The sequence below is a fragment of the Solanum lycopersicum genome, chromosome 3 (assembly GCF_036512215.1).
Source record: "Solanum lycopersicum chromosome 3, SLM_r2.1".
In the NCBI taxonomy this organism is placed as follows: Eukaryota; Viridiplantae; Streptophyta; class Magnoliopsida; order Solanales; family Solanaceae; genus Solanum; species Solanum lycopersicum.
The window spans coordinates 58,739,475-58,757,113 of record NC_090802.1 but is presented as its reverse complement, the minus strand read 5'-3'; the positions used below and the strand labels follow the sequence as shown (position 1 = coordinate 58,757,113).

Genomic DNA, 17,639 nt, shown 5'->3' with positions numbered 1-17,639 from the left:
AGCCCCTCCTCACTGTCAACTTAAATTCCACCATTAACAATTTTATGAACTCTCTATTTGTTCTTTTTATTTTTATCATAAAAACAATTCATCTCCCCTTTCCTCCCAGACATTAAATTATTTCATAAATTTTCTTCCCTTTCCTTCCAAACAATATTCTCTAATTTGCATAGCTCAATTGTTCGTCTTCCTTTCTTTTTTATCATTAACAAATATGATTAAAACTTGAAATTATCAAGAACTAAAAAAGGTACAACTTTGTATTTAGTTATTTTTAGCAACTTTGTTTATGAGTTTTGTTTAATCACAAAGATGAATGAAGATCTTTTTTTTTTAATTTCAGCAACAATGGTGAGATGTGAAGAATAAACAAATGAGAAATAAAAAAATGGAAAAAATCTAGGGCTGGATAAATAAAAGAGAAAGATTTGGACCGTTAAGTGTGTCAATCAGACACATCAACTTTTTTTTCCTCACTTCACGCACTCAAAAGGTGTGCCTCAAACGACAGGTGACAAGTCAGTCAAGTGTGTTTGGTAGATACACTTTTTGAATGGTTAAGTGTTCAATAGGAAGAAACTCTTGTTAATGTATCTATACGGAAAATTTTGACAAGTTAAGAGACCGTTTATGTGTTCTGCCTTTTTAAAAAAGTCTTAACTCAATTAAAACTATAATACTTTGATTTTATTCAATTTTTTATTTTAGACGTGGCTATTAAGTTATGTCCAATAAGATAATTAATACAATTGAATAATTATATTAGCACAAACATAATAAAGTAAAAGTTATAACCAATAAAAAATACTAATGTTGGATATTTTAAATATGTTTCCTAATATAAGTCACGATTAAAATTTTAAAATACAATACATATCAAATATAAATTATAAAAGGGGCCTAACATAAATATAAATAAGTTATTTTGTGATTTTCTCCCCGTATTTTCTCCACACATTGAGGACCGTAGCATACTTCATTACAAGTTATTTAATTGTACAGATTGAATTTGTGAAAAATATTTTATAGTTAGTTGTTTGATAAAGGCATAAAAAATAATAATTAAAAACATGATATTAATGAGCATTGGTTAATGATAATCTTATACTTTTTTGCTTAGATACATAAAATGTTGTAGTAATTGGACGAGTAATTTTGTGAACTAGAAGAGCGAGAGTTTGATGTAAGATGTGTGATCATCAAATTTAATTAAGAAGAAGATCGGTCATTTTGTCAAATTTCTTCGACATGATCATTAATGTCGATTTTGTAATGAATTAAAATGACCTAAAATTTCAAAGAGAAAAAAAAAACATAATGTGATGTTGGTGATGAATATCACAAAATATAACGATGTAAATTATTACCGTCTAGAGCTTGTTCCATTTGCTTTTTGATATTTTTAAAGAAGTCCAACTTAATCCAAAATAAAATATTTTAATTTTTTATTTTATTTTATTTTTTTATAAATTTGGCTATTAGGTTATGTCTAATAAAATAATTAATATAATTAAATAATTATATCTGCGTACGATAGAATAGAGTAAAAGTTATACCTAATAAAAAAATACTAACATTAAATCTCTTAAATATGTTTTATGATACAAATCACTACTAAAATTAAAACACACTACATAAAAATACAATACATATTATACGTAAAATATGAAAGGATCAACATAAAACCTCTTCAATCTACTTGGCTCCACAAGGAGGGTAAATTTGAAATAAAATGGATATACTCTGAGATTAACTATATTAAAATAAGTTATCTCAATATGTATATAAATGTCTCATTTTATTAATATGATATAAATAATGGATAAATAATTTAAAATAAAATAAATAAAATAATTATACATTCTGTGCTCAAATTATTATACTTTGTATCTCGTGTCAAACGATTCATTATTAAGAGTCCTAAATGACTAAAGTTTCATAATTAAGCCGGCAGATTAGCCCCACCATTGTAACACACTCAAGAGAGTGACATAATTTCGTAAGCCTCACTTTTTTTCCCTCTTTTCTTTTTCGAAACCTCCGTTTTGGCTACGCCCCACAAAAAGCGCCCAAAAAGCCAAAGTAGAAGCTAATTCCGATTGCTCTTTCTCTCCTTCTTGCAGATCCATAACTTGTGAAGTTTACTCCTGATACTGCTAAGCCTGAAGGAACCAACGAGTAAGAAAGTAGAAGGAAAATGCCGAGAGAAATTATCACATTGCAAGTGGGACAATGCGGGAACCAGATTGGAATGGAGTTCTGGAAACAGCTATGTCTCGAGCACGGTATCAGTAAAGAAGGCATCCTTGAAGATTTTGCTACTCAGGTATATAACTTATTATGTTCATTGTATGCATCAGTTGAAGTAGTATACAGCGTATATACCGAATATTAGGTTTTGACTTGCGTGTTGTGCTTTACCTTGGATTGTCTTTTTTCAGTATGTGGTTGGTATACAAATCTGCACACACATAATTGTAGGAGGAGCAATATATGAATAGATAGTGCTGACAATTGTGTAGAACTGTTGGTTTGAATGAAGTGATATGAAACAAGAGATTTGTTTGTAAAAGATAATAATTTCCGCACATAGGTTAGTGAGCAAAGTCATTTTCACTGTTTCGTGAGAAGTAAATCCCTTGAACAAAACATTTTCTATTATCCAACTAAACGAACAGATAATTTCAAAACATTTTGCCTGGAACCCAATGTGCCCTAATAGTGTTATGCGGTTCAAGTTCCCGCCGTTCTTATGGTTTTACCTGTTAAGATATATACTCATCTGAATCCTACCTTTTTTTCGTCACATTTTGGAAGGAAAAAACATAGGTAGCATTTAAGTAGAGGTTTTGTAGGTTCAGCGTCTCTTTTTTATTTTTTTTGTTTATTTTGAAATTAAAGCTTTTTATGACAACTTTGTTTTACAATTGGTTTAAATTGAGATAATTTTCTGTAGTTTATTTATTCCAGAAGGAAATTGATTTCTTTTTTCTCTCTCGCTGTGGTGGAAAATGAAATGCGAATCTAAGAGAAAAAGGGGTAACATTAAATTACCATTTTAAATACAGAGATACTTAGGTTTGTCTGTTTTGTGTTCCGCATAAAATGCAAGAGGTGATAAATACAAGTGACAACTCAGATAAGGATTATTGGCTAGATCATGTAGTAGTGAGTGAGACAGTTTAGTCAAGCTATTCTATGACAATTAAGTTTAAGGACTTTGAAATCTTCACAGGAAGCTAAATATCCCTTCGAATTGCATACCAAAGAAGCATCACATTCCTATATTCAACATTTTGTATACAACACTATCATTGAGCCACATGCTTGTGAATGGTTGATATACAGGTCCTCATCCACTTAGGCAAAAAGTTCTAATTTGTTTTTACACTTGCTTGTGTGATTTAGTGCTTGTGTTTTCATCTTAAGACTACTCTTTATACAACATGAATAACCTACATTACTTTATAGTGATGAATATTTAACGTTGCAGGGAGGTGATAGAAAAGATGTATTTTTCTATCAAGCGGATGACCAACACTACATACCTCGAGCATTATTGATGGATCTGGAGCCCAGAGTGATTAATGGTATACAAAATGGTGAATATAGGAATCTCTACAATCATGAGAACGTATTCATTGCAGATCATGGAGGAGGTGCTGGAAATAATTGGGCAAGCGGATATCATCAGGTCAATTTGTTTTCTTTTAAATCTTTGTATCAGTGTATTATAGAAAAAGATCAATCATGTCTAGGAACAAATCAATGCCATAAATGTCCTCAGCTAGTTTCTGGACTACCATTTATTAAGATTGCTATATTCCCAAAGATGCTCCACCAATGTTACAGGCAATACATGCACTATCAGTGTTATTTTAGTGGCCTGGATGTCAAGTTGGACGAATGAGCCAAGCTCATAATAACTGTGACTTATCCTGACTTGTGAAAGAATATATCCACTCTTTGACCGCCGTTACAGTTTTGATTTGAGATACTTTGATTGAGATAAGAAAACCAGTAGATGTCATCAACTTCTTCATCAATCCACTTCCAATACTATTCTGTATGTACTTTCTGTGATGTTCACTCGACTCAGAAAATAATCTTGAAGTGCTTCATGGACCTTTCATTTTGTTGTCCCGAGAGCTTTGATTAGCAGTTTCTGAATAATTTGGTAAAACCATTTTTCTACCAGGGTAAGCAATATGAGGAGGATCTAATGGACATGATTGACAGGGAAGCAGATGGAAGTGATAGTCTCGAGGGTTTTGTTCTATGCCATTCTATTGCTGGTGGAACTGGCTCAGGTTGACTCCTGTTATTAAGTTGGTTCTGATTGTGATAACTTCAGTAGATTGAGTGTCTCGGAGTTCAGTGTGGATTTATATTATGTTGCTGATCACTGTCTTTAGTGCAGGTATGGGCTCATATCTGTTGGAGACTCTGAATGATCGCTACAGCAAAAAACTTGTCCAAACCTACAGTGTCTTTCCAAACCAAAATGAGACAAGTGATGTGGTTGTACAACCTTACAATTCCCTATTGACACTCAAGCGCCTGACATTGAATGCGGACTGTGTAGTTGTACTTGATAATACTGCACTCAATAGAATTGCTGTAGAACGCCTGCATATTACGACCCCCACCTTTACTCAAACAAATTCCTTAGTGTCTACTGTAATGTCAGCAAGTACAACTACACTACGCTACCCAGGATACATGAACAATGACTTGGTTGGACTCCTTGCTTCTTTGATACCTACACCAAGATGCCATTTCCTTATGACTGGATATACACCACTCACTGTGGAACGTCAAGTAAGATATCTGTTCTTATCTGTCAGTGTTTTTGTAATGTTCTAAATGTAACTGTAATGGTGATTGCTGATTATCTTTTTACTTTTGCACTCTCATAGTAGCTCAATTGTCTCACAATTATTTATACAACTTAAGTGCACTAAAAAAAACTTAGCCATACAAGGTTGCTCCTCACATGCACAAAATCATTATTGACCCCTTCAAAGTCTCTCCTATTCCTCTCTCCACACCACCCACATAAGAGCCTATGGGGTTGTATCCTATCTTTTGGTATTCTCTTTCTTCGTTTGAAAGCACAACTATGAACGCATCCTTTACTATTCATAGTCCATTGTATCCTAAACTAATTCTGAACATTCCCATATAGTACTAGCTGACATATGTGATTCTTTTCTTTCTCAAATTCTCAGCTGACAATATTGCTCCATGAATTGTTGCATAGTTATTTTTATTTTCTATAGTGGGACCTGATATCAAGAGTAATATCACTTTGTTTTATTGTTTTTTCTGATTTAAATATCTTGCCATGGTCTTTGACATCTTGTTTTTTGAACCATCTAAATTGTGTGCTTGTGGATATCAAGATACTGAAGCAGTAAGCTTTTGACTTATTGGGGGATGGGAAAAGAAAACGTTGCCTGATTCATGTGTTCCCCATGAAAAAAACAGATCTAAAAATATGTAATTCTAATTAATGGAGAGCAGTTTATCTTGGTGTAACTGATTTTGTGAAGTCACTTTTTTCCCCACTATTATACCCTTATATCTTACCTGTTATCAAGAAAAAGAGAAGATGATAAATTGGCCATCTCACAAATTGGTAGTTATTTCTTCTTAATTCCACTAGATCATTCTCTATTTGTGTATAAAAAGAGAAGATGATAAATTGGCCATCTCACAATAGGTAGTTATTTTTTCTTAATTCCACTAACTCATTCTCTATTTGTCTATTCTTTTCTCTTTTCTGTTTCCTAGTAAAATTGTAACATGCAGCTTGTTTGTGGGGCATTCAGTAGTGACAACTGAAGCATATTGCTAATAATTTTCTTTTTGCAGGCTAATGTGATTAGGAAAACAACTGTACTTGATGTGATGAGGAGGCTCCTTCAGGTCTGTAAACCTTCTCTCCATATTTTCCTATTGAAAGCTTTTGCAGATATACTCAAGCAATTTCACTTTGCAGACCAAGAATATCATGGTTTCCTCCTATGCTCGAACAAAGGAAGCCAGTCAGGCTAAATACATATCCATTTTAAACATCATCCAAGGAGAAGTTGATCCCACTCAGGTATTCATGATTATTGTTTAACAAATTTTATGGTATAACTCCTTTTCTTTCTTCACTTGTGCTACAGAAAGGTCTGATTGTTTGAACTTTGAAATTTCTTTCAAACTGGAAGGTTTTAAGCAGATTCTAATTCTGGCTGTTTGAGAAAGGCACACCACATGAGTCATGTTTTTGGAACTTAAACAACTTGGTTTTATGTTGTTATCATGTAATCCTTAACTTGCATTATTTCCCTTGAGGAGTTCTAAGATTATTTCAGTTGCAACTAAGACCTAGCTTTATCACCCAACCACCCAAAGGGACATTGTTTTTCCATTTTATACATCTAGATTCCTTTGTAGTCATGAATCTTGGGGATCTAGAATCATATTATATTGCTCATCTGTTAGCCGTTTCCCAACTTTGTAAGCTCGGAGCATATATCAAGACAACATATGCACACACATAACCTCACTACTTCTTACTCATTTGATGTTTTGTGAATCAGGTCCATGAAAGCCTGCAGAGAATAAGGGAGAGAAAGCTTGTTAATTTTATTGAGTGGGGCCCTGCAAGCATTCAGGCAGGTCTTTTGGCCATAATAAATTTTGAGATTTAGCTTTTCTTATCCTACTTCTTGACTTTGCATTACCTTCCTTTGCAGGTTGCTTTGTCTAGAAAGTCCCCTTATGTACAAACTGCTCATAGGGTAAGATATAATTCTATCGTGTACTTGTTAAATCTTTTGTGCTGAAGGCTGTTAATCTGAGCTATACAGCTTATGAACTGCTTAAATGACTTTCTTAGAGATTAAGGATGTATAGTAATTAAAAGTCAAAGCTTGATTTCCAGTAATTCAGCTTACCAACAAATCAAGTGAGTAAAATTGTACTTGTAAATTAAGTTTAACAACATGAAGTAATCGTTTGTTCTGTGTTTCGAAACTGATGCTTGATCCATTAGATGCTGTTGCTGAATCCGAAGGTTCTTAATAGTTCATACTTTGAGCTTTAATAACAGACCTATAGCATAACTTCTTAAAGTTGAAGACATAACAGATATTGGTTACTTATGTTTGAAAAACACATTTCTTGTAATGGGCAAATATAGTCTATATTTCAGTTGCTGATATGATAATCAGCTGAGGCAAGCTAGATTAGTTTGACTATCTGGTCTTCACGTTCAGCTGGAATCACTTTCCTGAATGATGTTTGGACCTTGCAAAGCTGTTTGTTTCCTTAAAGATGTGTAATAAAACTGTGTTTTTCCAATGTATCAGGTTAGTGGTCTCATGCTGGCCAGCCATACAGGTATCCGCCACTTATTCAGCAAGTGTTTGACCCAGTATGATAAATTGAGAAAGAGACAAGCTTTCCTTGACAATTATAGGAATCACCCAACGTTTGCCGTAAGTTCTGTTTCAACTCTCTCTTTCTGATATAGGCAGCACTGTGTATAGTTTAGTTATTGGTAAGCCAGTCCTCATTCTTCCCCTGGATTTGGTTTTGTGTCTAGCTTTTCCGCTTGCATGGCTAAGAAACTGATAATTAAAACAGAATAGACATGCTCTATGGTTTCTGCAAAACTTAACCTGAAATTCTTTCAAGCTAAATCTGTCAACATCTATAGGAAACTATGACATGCTTTCTTCCTCAGTTCTGTATTTCCTTTCTAAACCTGCTTTGAATTGTTTTACTTGAGCTGAGGGTCTTCTGGAAACATCCTCTTTGCCTTCCCAAAGTAAGGAGTAAGGTCTGTGTACACACCATCCTCCCCAAACCCCACTTGTGGGATTACATTGGGTATGTTGTTGTTGTATTGTTCTATTACTATACAACACTATCTATGTCTATAACTGACGTCCAATGTAATATTTGCTGCTGATATTCTATATCTAACCAATTACATAACAAAATAATATTGTTTGCCATTGTAAGAATGTACAGTCTTTAGAGAACAAAAGAGAACACTTGGATATATGAAATGTATTTGATGACGCCTACTAACAGACAAGTCATTGAAAAACCTGAATTGACATGTTTTTGTTTATTGGCATTGATTTACTTTGTCATTAGATAATTTTTCTCAAGTAATATAGAGGTGTATATGTTACGGAGAAACAAGTAGTTAAATTCGAAAAGTAAAGTGACACTTTTTTCTTTCAGTTGGTCTGAAAAAGAATGACATCTTTCGATATTTTGCTGCAATTTAACTTCAAGCTTCCCATTTTACTCTTAATGAAATGTTTTATAGCCACAAAAACTTCTATGGCTTATTCTAAACCAGAAGTTCCAAAAGTTCTTATTTTTTACTTTAATTCCGTGTCCAGTCATACACCTTCACATAAATTGTGATGGAGGGGAGTGAGTATAAGGTTTTCTGAAGTACAATACTCAAAATTTGAGAATAGAACAGTGTCCTTTGTGATATTTTGACTTGTGGGCATGAGGTGTAAAGTTGAACTTTAAATACTATGCTTCTGTGAGGAGTTAAAATCCTTAGCTATCCCTATATAGGCTCAACAATTTGAAGAAAAGATTGCATCAGTTTGTCAATATCACATATGGATGTTTATCCTATGTCCCGTCTGGGCGTTGTAGCCCCCAGCTGAGCTTCTTGCTTTTCTTGTTCAACAAGGAATGATCTGCCCATGCGGGAGTCCAAGAACCATAGCTTTAATCTACATGCACTTTCCTGTAAAAGCTTTTGTTGGTTTCATTTATAGTGTTTGCTATAAGCTTTTTCCTCTTTAATATTTACGCATAATGGGCAGGACAATGATCTATCTGAGTTTGACGAATCTAGAGATGTGATTGAAAGTCTTGTTGATGAGTACAAGGCTTGCGAGTCCCCAGATTACATCAAATGGGGAATGGAGGTAAGTGCTACTGTACTAGTACTAGTATACTAGCTATTCTGTGTTGCCAGTAATTTCATGTGCTGCATCACCAATGGGCTAATCTATTTGTGCAGGATCCCGACCATGCTCTAACAGGCGAAGGAAACGCTAGTGGAACGATTGATCCAAAATTATCTCTATGAGCAAGCCAACTATTCCCTGTTTCAACTCTGCAGGAAAAAAAAAAGACTTTGTTCCTTGTAATTATCTCTATAATTTAATTAGTCTTCATGAGAACTCAATTTGGGACTCAACTTATTTGTTAAGAGTCATTTGGTTTTGTTTACATTAGCAAATTCATGGTAAGATGTGAAATTGTTCTAGAGAAATCTCCAGCAATGAAGTACTGTTTCATATATATTTTGAGCATAACAATCGAAAGCCATTGCAATTTCCTAACGTGAAACTTAATTCCACTTCTAAACTTTTGATGTATTAAATGGGGTTATTTTCCCCAACATTCAAAGTTATCGAGTATTATGTATTAATTATCACTCGTATAAGATCATAAACTGTTGTCATTTTTTTTTCTTTTTCAAAATTCTGCTTTATTGAATATAGGGATTAGGGAGCGTAAGAATAATGCGCGTATTCATTCAATGATTCAAAGATGAAATCTTCTGATAGTTAAACGCAAAAGGGAGAATGGGAGTGACGGTTTCGTTGTCTACATTTTCAGTCTCTAATATTTATATTTTCTTTCACAAAAAAAAAATAATCTTTTTTCATGATGAAGAACTCATTCATTTATCCACTATTTTTTGAAAACGCTTGTCTAAAAATAATGGAAAAATTCTCTCCCACCTCCCAAAATAAAAAACTTCTTAAATGTTAAATTGAAACAGAGAATTGGCAAATTTTTCATATTTAAACATCTTATTATGAAAATAACTAATGTATACTCCCTCTGTTCTTTTTTATTTGTTTTCTTTTGAATTAACACACCTATAACATAATGAGTTTTCTATTTTACCTCTATTAATTAAGAAGTGAATAAATTTTTTTACATTTTTTGAAGTAATCAATCATTTAATTAAAAATATAATAGAAAAACACACGAATAACTAGAGATGAAATAAGTATTTGTTACTGTCGATTCTTTCCTAAAAAGTAAAGGTAAAAATAAAAGGAGGAGATAAAAAATAGGCTGGCAACAAATATCACATTTCAACAGAAAAAAAAAAGTGAATAAAAAATGGAGTGCTTCATAAAATATAAATGGAGTCAAGTTTCGTCTCAGCAAAAGCAAAGAAAGGGAGGAAGAAGAACATATATTCACTCTGCGAATTTGGATAGAGAGAGAAAGGAAAATGGAGACTCTACGCCAAATTCGAGCTAAGAATTCATATTCTCTTCTTCTTTCTCTTCTATGGATCACTCTTCTCTCTTCATCCATATCCGCAACTTCACCTCTTTCTCAGTCAGATCAGGTTTTTTTTTTCACTTTTTAGCTGCAGTTTTTTCGTGTTCAACGAACAATTTATTTCTCTGTATGATTAGTGTTCTGCCTTGGATCGAAAAGGATGAATTTCTCTTCATGATGTATTTTTTTTTTTTGAACTCTTATTCATGTTAGGTTTTAAATGCAGAATTTATGGAATTTGAGTTTATGTATATTTCTGTTACTGGTTTTATGTTGTAATTATTGAACTAAATTAACCTTACGATAGCTGTGGTTTTGGCTTTAGCTGAATGTTAGTAATGCTTGATTTGAATTACTTGCAATCATCAGTGATGACCTATTTTATTTGTCTTGTTTTGAATCCGTTTGCATTTGGAAATCACTTTTTGGAGCTGGTAATTTTCCTGGCTGACCACATTCAATTTTTTGTGCATAGGGTACGGACAAGCATGCGACAAGGTAAGGTTTTATTTCGGTTTATAGTTGTAGCTCGTATTGATTCTTTTTTTGGAAATTATACTTTTGAAAATAAATGTAAGAAGCCTCTTAAAAGTACATTTGAAGATATTTTCTGAGGCAATAAGTTGTATCATAGTTCTCTATCGGAAAATAAAGAAGAAAAGTTGTATCATGGTTAAATCTTCATGTTTTTCGTCTACGCCTTATGTTCCTTTTCAGCAGGATACTTTATGAGATAAATTCTAGATTTCAACTGTATTACTAAAACATGTTTGAAAGCAATCCATATTAGATGTGCCATTCCCTTGAAGTTGTCACTTATCTGAATTATTTTCTTTGCTGCTCTGAAGTCCCGCACAAGACAAATCACATGTTCACGAAATTCATTGCTCCAGAGAGAGAAGCCGAGCTGCATGGAAAGTTGTTGAGGAGGTATCTGCAAAAGTACTTCGTTTGACTCAACTTAAGCTCTGCTGCAAATACGGGACTGAAAATTGCTCTTTTACTCTTTCTGTGCTGTGCAGTACTTAATGCCCTTTGTAGAAAAAGAGAAGTATGAGCTTCCTAGGCAGTGTAGACTTCATCCGAGTAATGATCTTTTCAGAGATCAGGAGGAACATAAAATTCATCTTGATGTGAATGAATGGCGCTGTGGATACTGCAGAAAAAGCTTTCGGGCTGAAAAATTTCTTGATCAGCATTTTGACAACAGGCATTCCAATCTTCTAGACGTTGTAAGCATCATATACTGTTCATGTTTTTGTTCACTCCAAATTTTAATTTATTTCATATGGTTTCTGCAAAAAATTAAAAAAATATTCTGAACATTGGATGAGAAAACCAGCCTTGATGCACTCTTCTGTAGTATGGTTATTCTTTTGGAATAGTTCATAGCGTGATAATAAGTGATAGTTCGATTGGCCCTAATAAGTCGTGAGTTATACGAATAAGATTATCAAATTGATAGGGAATCTCTGGCTGACTGCTCTTTATATTGCACACGATGTTGGGTGTCTGTGAGCTGCTGGGTTGGTTGCCTCATCTTGTCTGTGTTATAAATTGTGTAGGTCTAAGGGGATGGAGATGGATTTTCAAGAATAAGGTGACAACAGTCCACAGACGATTGTTTTTATTAAGAGCTATATGGGGCTTTCTCAAAAGATCTATTTGGGGATTTAGGGAATCCATTTTGCGGTCCTTCCTTTTCTCAGGGAAGTACTGACAACCCAAATCTAGTTTTCCTAATATACTACTAAGCTTATTTCCCCACTTTTTTTATTTTTCTGCATCTTCGGTTTGAGGGTCAGTTCTAGTTTCAGGATGAATCCAGAGTTGCATCCTTCTCTTCTTTCACCAACATTACTCATACCTGTGCTGTCTGGACTCAGTAGCTTATCATAATTTACCAGCATCTAAGTCTTGTTTCATGGAGATGATTACAAATTATAAATTAATGAGGTTTATAAACACCTCAAAAAATGAAGGGGGGGGGGGGGGGGGTAAAGCCCCATATAATGTCACACACGTTTGGGTAGCGTGTGATCCATGGTAGAAACTAAAGTAAAAAATTTATGCTGAATGTTGCATTATATATTCAGAGATGAGCAAATTTATCTATTGTTCCTGGAGGGTTAAGTGGACTATTCCAATATATTTTGTCGGACGAGATATTTTTGGAGGTTGAGATCACACCCTGCTTTCATTTTAAGTTCCTTGACTGTTATTTTAAAACAAAAGCTTGTAGCGCCCTCTGGTGAGAACATATGTTCATCAATGGTCAATAGCTTCAGCTTAGTAGTTATTTTAGCAAGTTTTCTGGTGTGATGGTAACTCTTCTAGATGGGTCCCGCACATACATCAAGTACGTTTGCAACTCTTGTTCAAAGAAAATGATTTTGATTTCAGTTTATAGCAAGAATCTTTTTGAACTAGCCACTTCTTTCATTATGCTGTAACTGATTTCATCATAGTATTCGAAAACCAAGTGGAATTGAACTGACCACGTTATTCTTTCTGTTATTTTTATTTCATAAGATTCATAGCTTGGTCCAGGTTGGGCCACTGACGAGTGTGTCAGGAAGTTAAGAGTATTCTATTATTTACCATGTTTTGGTTTTTGAACTAGAATAATATTTTATAAGGCATGAAGTAATCTTAGCATATGATCTCATGTCTCAGGATCAAAGCAAATGCCTGGCAGATGTATGTGGAGCTTTGCATTGTGACCTTGTGATGGAAATCAAATCCCAGAAGACCAAGTGTAATCCTGCGGCAGCAGCACGAAATCGTCATTTATGTGAGGTTATCTTCTGAACTTAAGCCTATATGTCGGATTAGTTTGCCTATTCTTTTGATTTCTCTTTGATATGAAGTCCATTGTTTCCCCATCTTTGCAGGGTCTTGCAGACAAATGTTTTCCTGCTAATCAGAGTCCATCATCAACTCGTCTTCATGGTATGCTTTCTCCATAGTGTTAGAATCTGAAGTAATTAAATAGTTTCTTCCACTTGTGATGATCTTTGGTTGGTTTGATGTCAGAACTATTCTTACGCCAATTCTGTGATGCTCACACTTGCTCGGGAGGTAGAAAACCGTTTTCTAGAGGAGGAAAGGTATGGTTTGATTACTGAAATGACTTAATTATGTGCCTTCTGTTAAATCAAAATAAAAGTTGTACGACGGATTTATGGATTTTTGACCTATCTTGGGTATAACTTCATACGATACTCTACGGAGATGTAATCTTGTCCGGCAATTTCGCAAGGCACTTGCTTTACTTGTTCAAGTGGATATTGTCTCTACATTTTGTGATCTTTTCAACTTTTATGCATGTGACATTATATTTGCAGAAGCATACAAATCGATTCTACTTGGCAGCTTCAGTATTGACTTTGATGCTGCTCCCTCTATTTTACCTCATTGTCTATTTGTACCAAAGGTACTCGCTCAAAACTTAGCATCAGCTAGTCTCCATCAAAATTACATTGAAATAATTACTTCTTCATCTGCAGAGAGATGAAAAGCAGAACTCAAGAACTTAAGCGCATAGCAAAAGTTGGAAGAAAAGCAAAACCTTCTTAGCTGTGTACAGTGGTGATACTCTTTTTGGGTGAGGATATTTATCTATCTTGTTTAACTCATGTTGGAAAGAAATGGTTCCTTTGTCGTAATGCATGCTACACCAGTTTATGAAATGTATTTCATTGAGAGCTGAAACATTTGCATCACGAAGGTATGCTATGGATTGACATTGTTCATCTTCTTCTCTTTTGCAGGCCATTTCTTGGTTGATAGTTCATTCACTGTTGCTGGATGATCAGAGATCCGAGGCAGAAGTCAATACATCTCCTCCGTCAGCATGGTACAATGCATCTGGGCATTTATCTCTTGTCAGCCTGGATCAACCGATATTGTTGAAGCAGAAGCTAAATTCTTACTCTGTTGTATCAATTCTCAGACCCAGAGAACAGTTCTCTTGAGAAGACAATCACGATCTCTTTTCTCTTTATGAATTGTACATTGGGAGAACATGAAAATTTTGTGTTGTATGTTTCTTTGGTTAATCTGAAGTTCAATTCTTGGGGTGTGTTGACCAAGCATTGTTATGACTGGTTAGTGGTAAGCTCGGAAAACTGTTAGCAAATTGAAAGACAAGGCAGTCAATGGCATCATTCCTTTTAACATGTTTCTTATATGCTCCTTATCCAACCTATAATTGGTGTTACATGAAAGACATAGGAGATCAATTCAAAATAATATATAGAAAACACTGAATAGACGACTGTGGACGAATTCCATTTTGGATACCAACTCGATATTTATGAAAAAATCTTGACTCGTAAATAAAGGATTTTGATTAAATAGTTAGGGTCAGATAACCATGTTACATTTACTGCTGTGTTAAATATGCTTTGCAACAGAAACCTTCCACTCTCTCCAATGTTTTGTTCAGCAGTATATACACACTCGCCTTTGCTCTATCATGTCGATATACAAACCAACTGATGATCCAAGTATTGGGAGCTTCTTGTCTTTAACAACCTGCATTGCTAACAGAGCCATCCAGGTTGAAACTTATGGAGCTAACACATTGAACGCGAGGGATATTAACTCATTAGATAATAAGAAACCATCAGGGTCACTAAGCCTGATATATGCCAACACCTCATTGATCTTGTTCCCTTCAGATAACAAAGAGCTGAATTCTTCTGGGGAGATATCCCTCCTTTGCTCATCCAAGCAGACAACATGCCCACTCGCAATATGAGGCTTATAGACCTCACAGAGGGAGAGAATAGTCGAGCTGCCAAAAGCTTTGCCAAACGACTTCAAATCCAACCCTTTAGCAGTTCTCAAAGACAGCATAACGACATCCATTGCTACGTCTTGGGCATCTACTTTACTGTCCGGGCAACAATTCACTAGTCCATTCTCCAAATTTTGCACATAACCCATGTAATCTTTCAGCTTCCTCGGCCTTGAAAATCTTAGTCCGTTAAGATAGCTGGCTGACCCAAGTCCGAAAGCATAAAAAGGTTTGTTTACCCAGTATGTGTAATTGTGCTTGCATTGATAACCACTTTTGCAGTAGCTACTTATCTCATAGTGCTCATAACCAGCATCTCTTAGCATTTCAGAGGCCATTCTGTAAAAATCAGCAGCTTGATTTTCAGAAGGCAGAGGAAATTCCCCAGCCGTATACCTGTGGAAACAACAATTTCAGTTCAACAAGTGAATGTGTAAGTGTACTCACTATGAAAAGTGCAGGATATTTTTCCATTTACTTGTACAATATCGATGTTTAATCTTTACAGCTGAAATACCTCTTGCCATTGGAGTTATGGAGAAACTCTCAATAAAAAAGCATATAATATCATTTCATTGAAAATTAGCGGATAAAAGATGCCTCAATAACAACAACAACAACAAACCCGGTGTAATTCTACAAGAGGGGTAGGGAGGGTAGAGTGTAAGCAACCTTATCCCTAACTTGAGGAGGTACAAAGATTGTTTCCAATTAAGTCCCTCGGCTCAAAGAAAGATGTAAAAGAAAACAGAAACAACATCGAGATATTACAATAATCGTGGCTAAAGAAACAACAAGCAGTAATAACAATCTAAGAATATGAAAATACAAGAAATAAACTAATACTCCGGGCTATACTCAATCCGAAATCAATTTGAAAAGTAACTGTAAAGAGAGACTTGAAAAACATGCTGGCAAAGGAAAAGGAAAATCTCAATTTTGGCAAGTGAAGGTTCAAAAGGTTGTATCACTTACAAAGATGCAAACTTTGTATCTTGCTCGACTTGTAAATCGTAAACTGACACATGTGTCGGCTTTGCTTGAATAGTGAGGCTCAAGCTTTGTTCCCACATATGCGGTTTCTGATGAGGAAGCGAAGATATAAGGTCCACACTCCAATTCTCAACACCACACGATCCAACAATGTCAATGGCCTCATGAATTTCCTGTACACCATGCGCTCTCCCACAACTCCTAAGCAACTCCTCCTGGAATGCCTGAACTCCTAAAGACACTCTATTTACACCCAACTTCATCAAATCTTTCAATTTCTTAGCATCAAACGTACCAGGATCCATTTCTATTGAAATTTCAGCATCAGAACACACCCCAAATTTAGCGTCCAACGTCTCCATGACTAGAGATACTAATCTTGGTGGCACAAGTGAAGGTGTCCCTCCACCAAAAAATACAGTTTCAAGAGGTGACTTGTTGTCGGAAGGTATTGAAGTGGCTTTAATTTCTCTGCATAGGAAATCAATGTAGTTAATAATTCGAGGGTCGTCATCACCATAAGGTGAAGATGACCCCAATGCGACGATGGGGAAGTCGCAGTAGTGACAGCGCTTTCGACAAAACGGAAGGTGAAGGTAAGCTGAGGTTGGAGTATGCTGTTGTAGCAACATATTCTCCATTGAGGCATTTTGTCGAACAGGTTGTGTGGGGTTTGTTATTGCAGCGATAATTGTATTCGAGTAGTTGCGGGGGGTTTTGGCCTTAGAGGGAAAAGCCGTTAATATGGGAGTGAAAGTTGATCTCAACATTTTTTTGGGAAGGCCCAACGTATAATTCTTAGTAGTTCAAACTAATGGATACCTTTATGAGCATAATTTTCCTCTTTTAATATTTGATGGGTAGATATTCGTAAAGGTGATTGAATTGATGTAATATATGATATTTCATAACAAAGTACACATAATATTTATTTTCAGTCATCATCTTCTCGGTCAAGATATTATATGAGAATTTGCCTGATATGATCAAATATTTTTATGTAATTACAAGCTATTGTATTAGAGCGATTTACTCGATGCTCATAAAAAATTTAATGGGTGAACCAAGTAAAGAAGTCAAACCTCTTTATAAGTTATAACACATTGTTGTCTAGATATTTTTGAATTGCTATAAACAAATATGGTTACACCTTCTGTCTCAATTTATATGGTTTGATAGAAAACTTACTTATAGAATTCTTCAATTTTTTTTGAAAAAAAAATTATTTATTTGTAAACTATGTAGAAAGTACTAATATATTGCAATACTAACTAATTTAAAGTAGTAAAAAGAATAAATTATTGTTTAAATCGAAATTCAAATGTGTCACGTAAATTAGGTTAGGATAGAAGAAGCATAACATTATATTAAAAAAAAGGATAATCGTATATAATGACAAACTAATAATATAAAATAAATATAATAGCTATCGTTTGATTTATTTGTGTTCCACATTTAACTGTTTGTCAGTTCCTCTCTCCCTCATATTCTC

The 17,639-nt window shown here is 34.6% G+C and overlaps 3 protein-coding genes across 3 annotated transcripts; 2 read left to right on the top strand and 1 right to left on the bottom strand.

Annotated features, from left to right (window-relative positions):
- The first annotated feature begins 1,938 nt into the window (after positions 1 to 1,938).
- LOC101260712 (tubulin gamma-1 chain) lies at positions 1,939 to 9,499 on the top strand. The gene is made up of 11 exons (XM_004236275.5): positions 1,939 to 2,326; positions 3,494 to 3,694; positions 4,199 to 4,310; positions 4,421 to 4,821; positions 5,878 to 5,931; positions 6,005 to 6,109; positions 6,597 to 6,671; positions 6,753 to 6,797; positions 7,368 to 7,496; positions 8,862 to 8,966; positions 9,062 to 9,499. Exons 1-11 carry the CDS (start codon positions 2,198 to 2,200, stop codon positions 9,128 to 9,130), a joined length of 1,425 nt encoding a protein of 474 aa, XP_004236323.2. The 5' UTR covers positions 1,939 to 2,197; the 3' UTR covers positions 9,131 to 9,499.
- A 695-nt stretch (positions 9,500 to 10,194) lies between these two features.
- Positions 10,195 to 14,540, top strand: LOC101261011 (uncharacterized). Its single transcript, XM_004236276.3, has 10 exons — positions 10,195 to 10,417; positions 10,826 to 10,848; positions 11,199 to 11,280; positions 11,373 to 11,582; positions 13,027 to 13,149; positions 13,245 to 13,302; positions 13,387 to 13,460; positions 13,698 to 13,786; positions 13,860 to 13,957; positions 14,124 to 14,540. The coding sequence occupies exons 1-9, from the start codon at positions 10,298 to 10,300 to the stop codon at positions 13,927 to 13,929; spliced, it is 849 nt and encodes a 282-aa protein (XP_004236324.3). The 5' UTR covers positions 10,195 to 10,297; the 3' UTR covers positions 13,930 to 13,957; positions 14,124 to 14,540.
- Positions 14,541 to 14,645: 105 nt separating this feature from the next.
- LOC101261314 (uncharacterized) lies at positions 14,646 to 17,279 on the bottom strand. Its single transcript, XM_004236277.5, has 2 exons — positions 16,130 to 17,279; positions 14,646 to 15,550 (listed from the first exon to the last, which is right to left on the bottom strand). The coding sequence occupies exons 1-2, from the start codon at positions 16,915 to 16,917 to the stop codon at positions 14,923 to 14,925; spliced, it is 1,416 nt and encodes a 471-aa protein (XP_004236325.2). The 5' UTR covers positions 16,918 to 17,279; the 3' UTR covers positions 14,646 to 14,922.
- Between the last annotated feature and the right edge of the window lie 360 nt (positions 17,280 to 17,639).

Coding starts and splice junctions, on each gene's coding strand:
- LOC101260712 (XM_004236275.5), top strand. CDS start 2,198: ATGCCGAGAGAAATTATCACATTGCAAGTGGGACAATGCGGGAACCAG. Junction 4,311..4,420: donor TGCTGGTGGAACTGGCTCAG/GTTGACTCCTGT, acceptor TCTTTAGTGCAG/GTATGGGCTCATATCTGTTG. Junction 4,822..5,877: donor CACTCACTGTGGAACGTCAA/GTAAGATATCTG, acceptor TTCTTTTTGCAG/GCTAATGTGATTAGGAAAAC.
- LOC101261314 (XM_004236277.5), bottom strand. CDS start 16,917: ATGTTGAGATCAACTTTCACTCCCATATTAACGGCTTTTCCCTCTAAG. Junction 15,551..16,129: donor GATACAAAGTTTGCATCTTT/GTAAGTGATACA, acceptor TTGTTTCCACAG/GTATACGGCTGGGGAATTTC.
- LOC101261011 (XM_004236276.3), top strand. CDS start 10,298: ATGGAGACTCTACGCCAAATTCGAGCTAAGAATTCATATTCTCTTCTT. Junction 10,849..11,198: donor ACGGACAAGCATGCGACAAG/GTAAGGTTTTAT, acceptor GCTGCTCTGAAG/TCCCGCACAAGACAAATCAC. Junction 13,150..13,244: donor GAAATCGTCATTTATGTGAG/GTTATCTTCTGA, acceptor CCATCTTTGCAG/GGTCTTGCAGACAAATGTTT.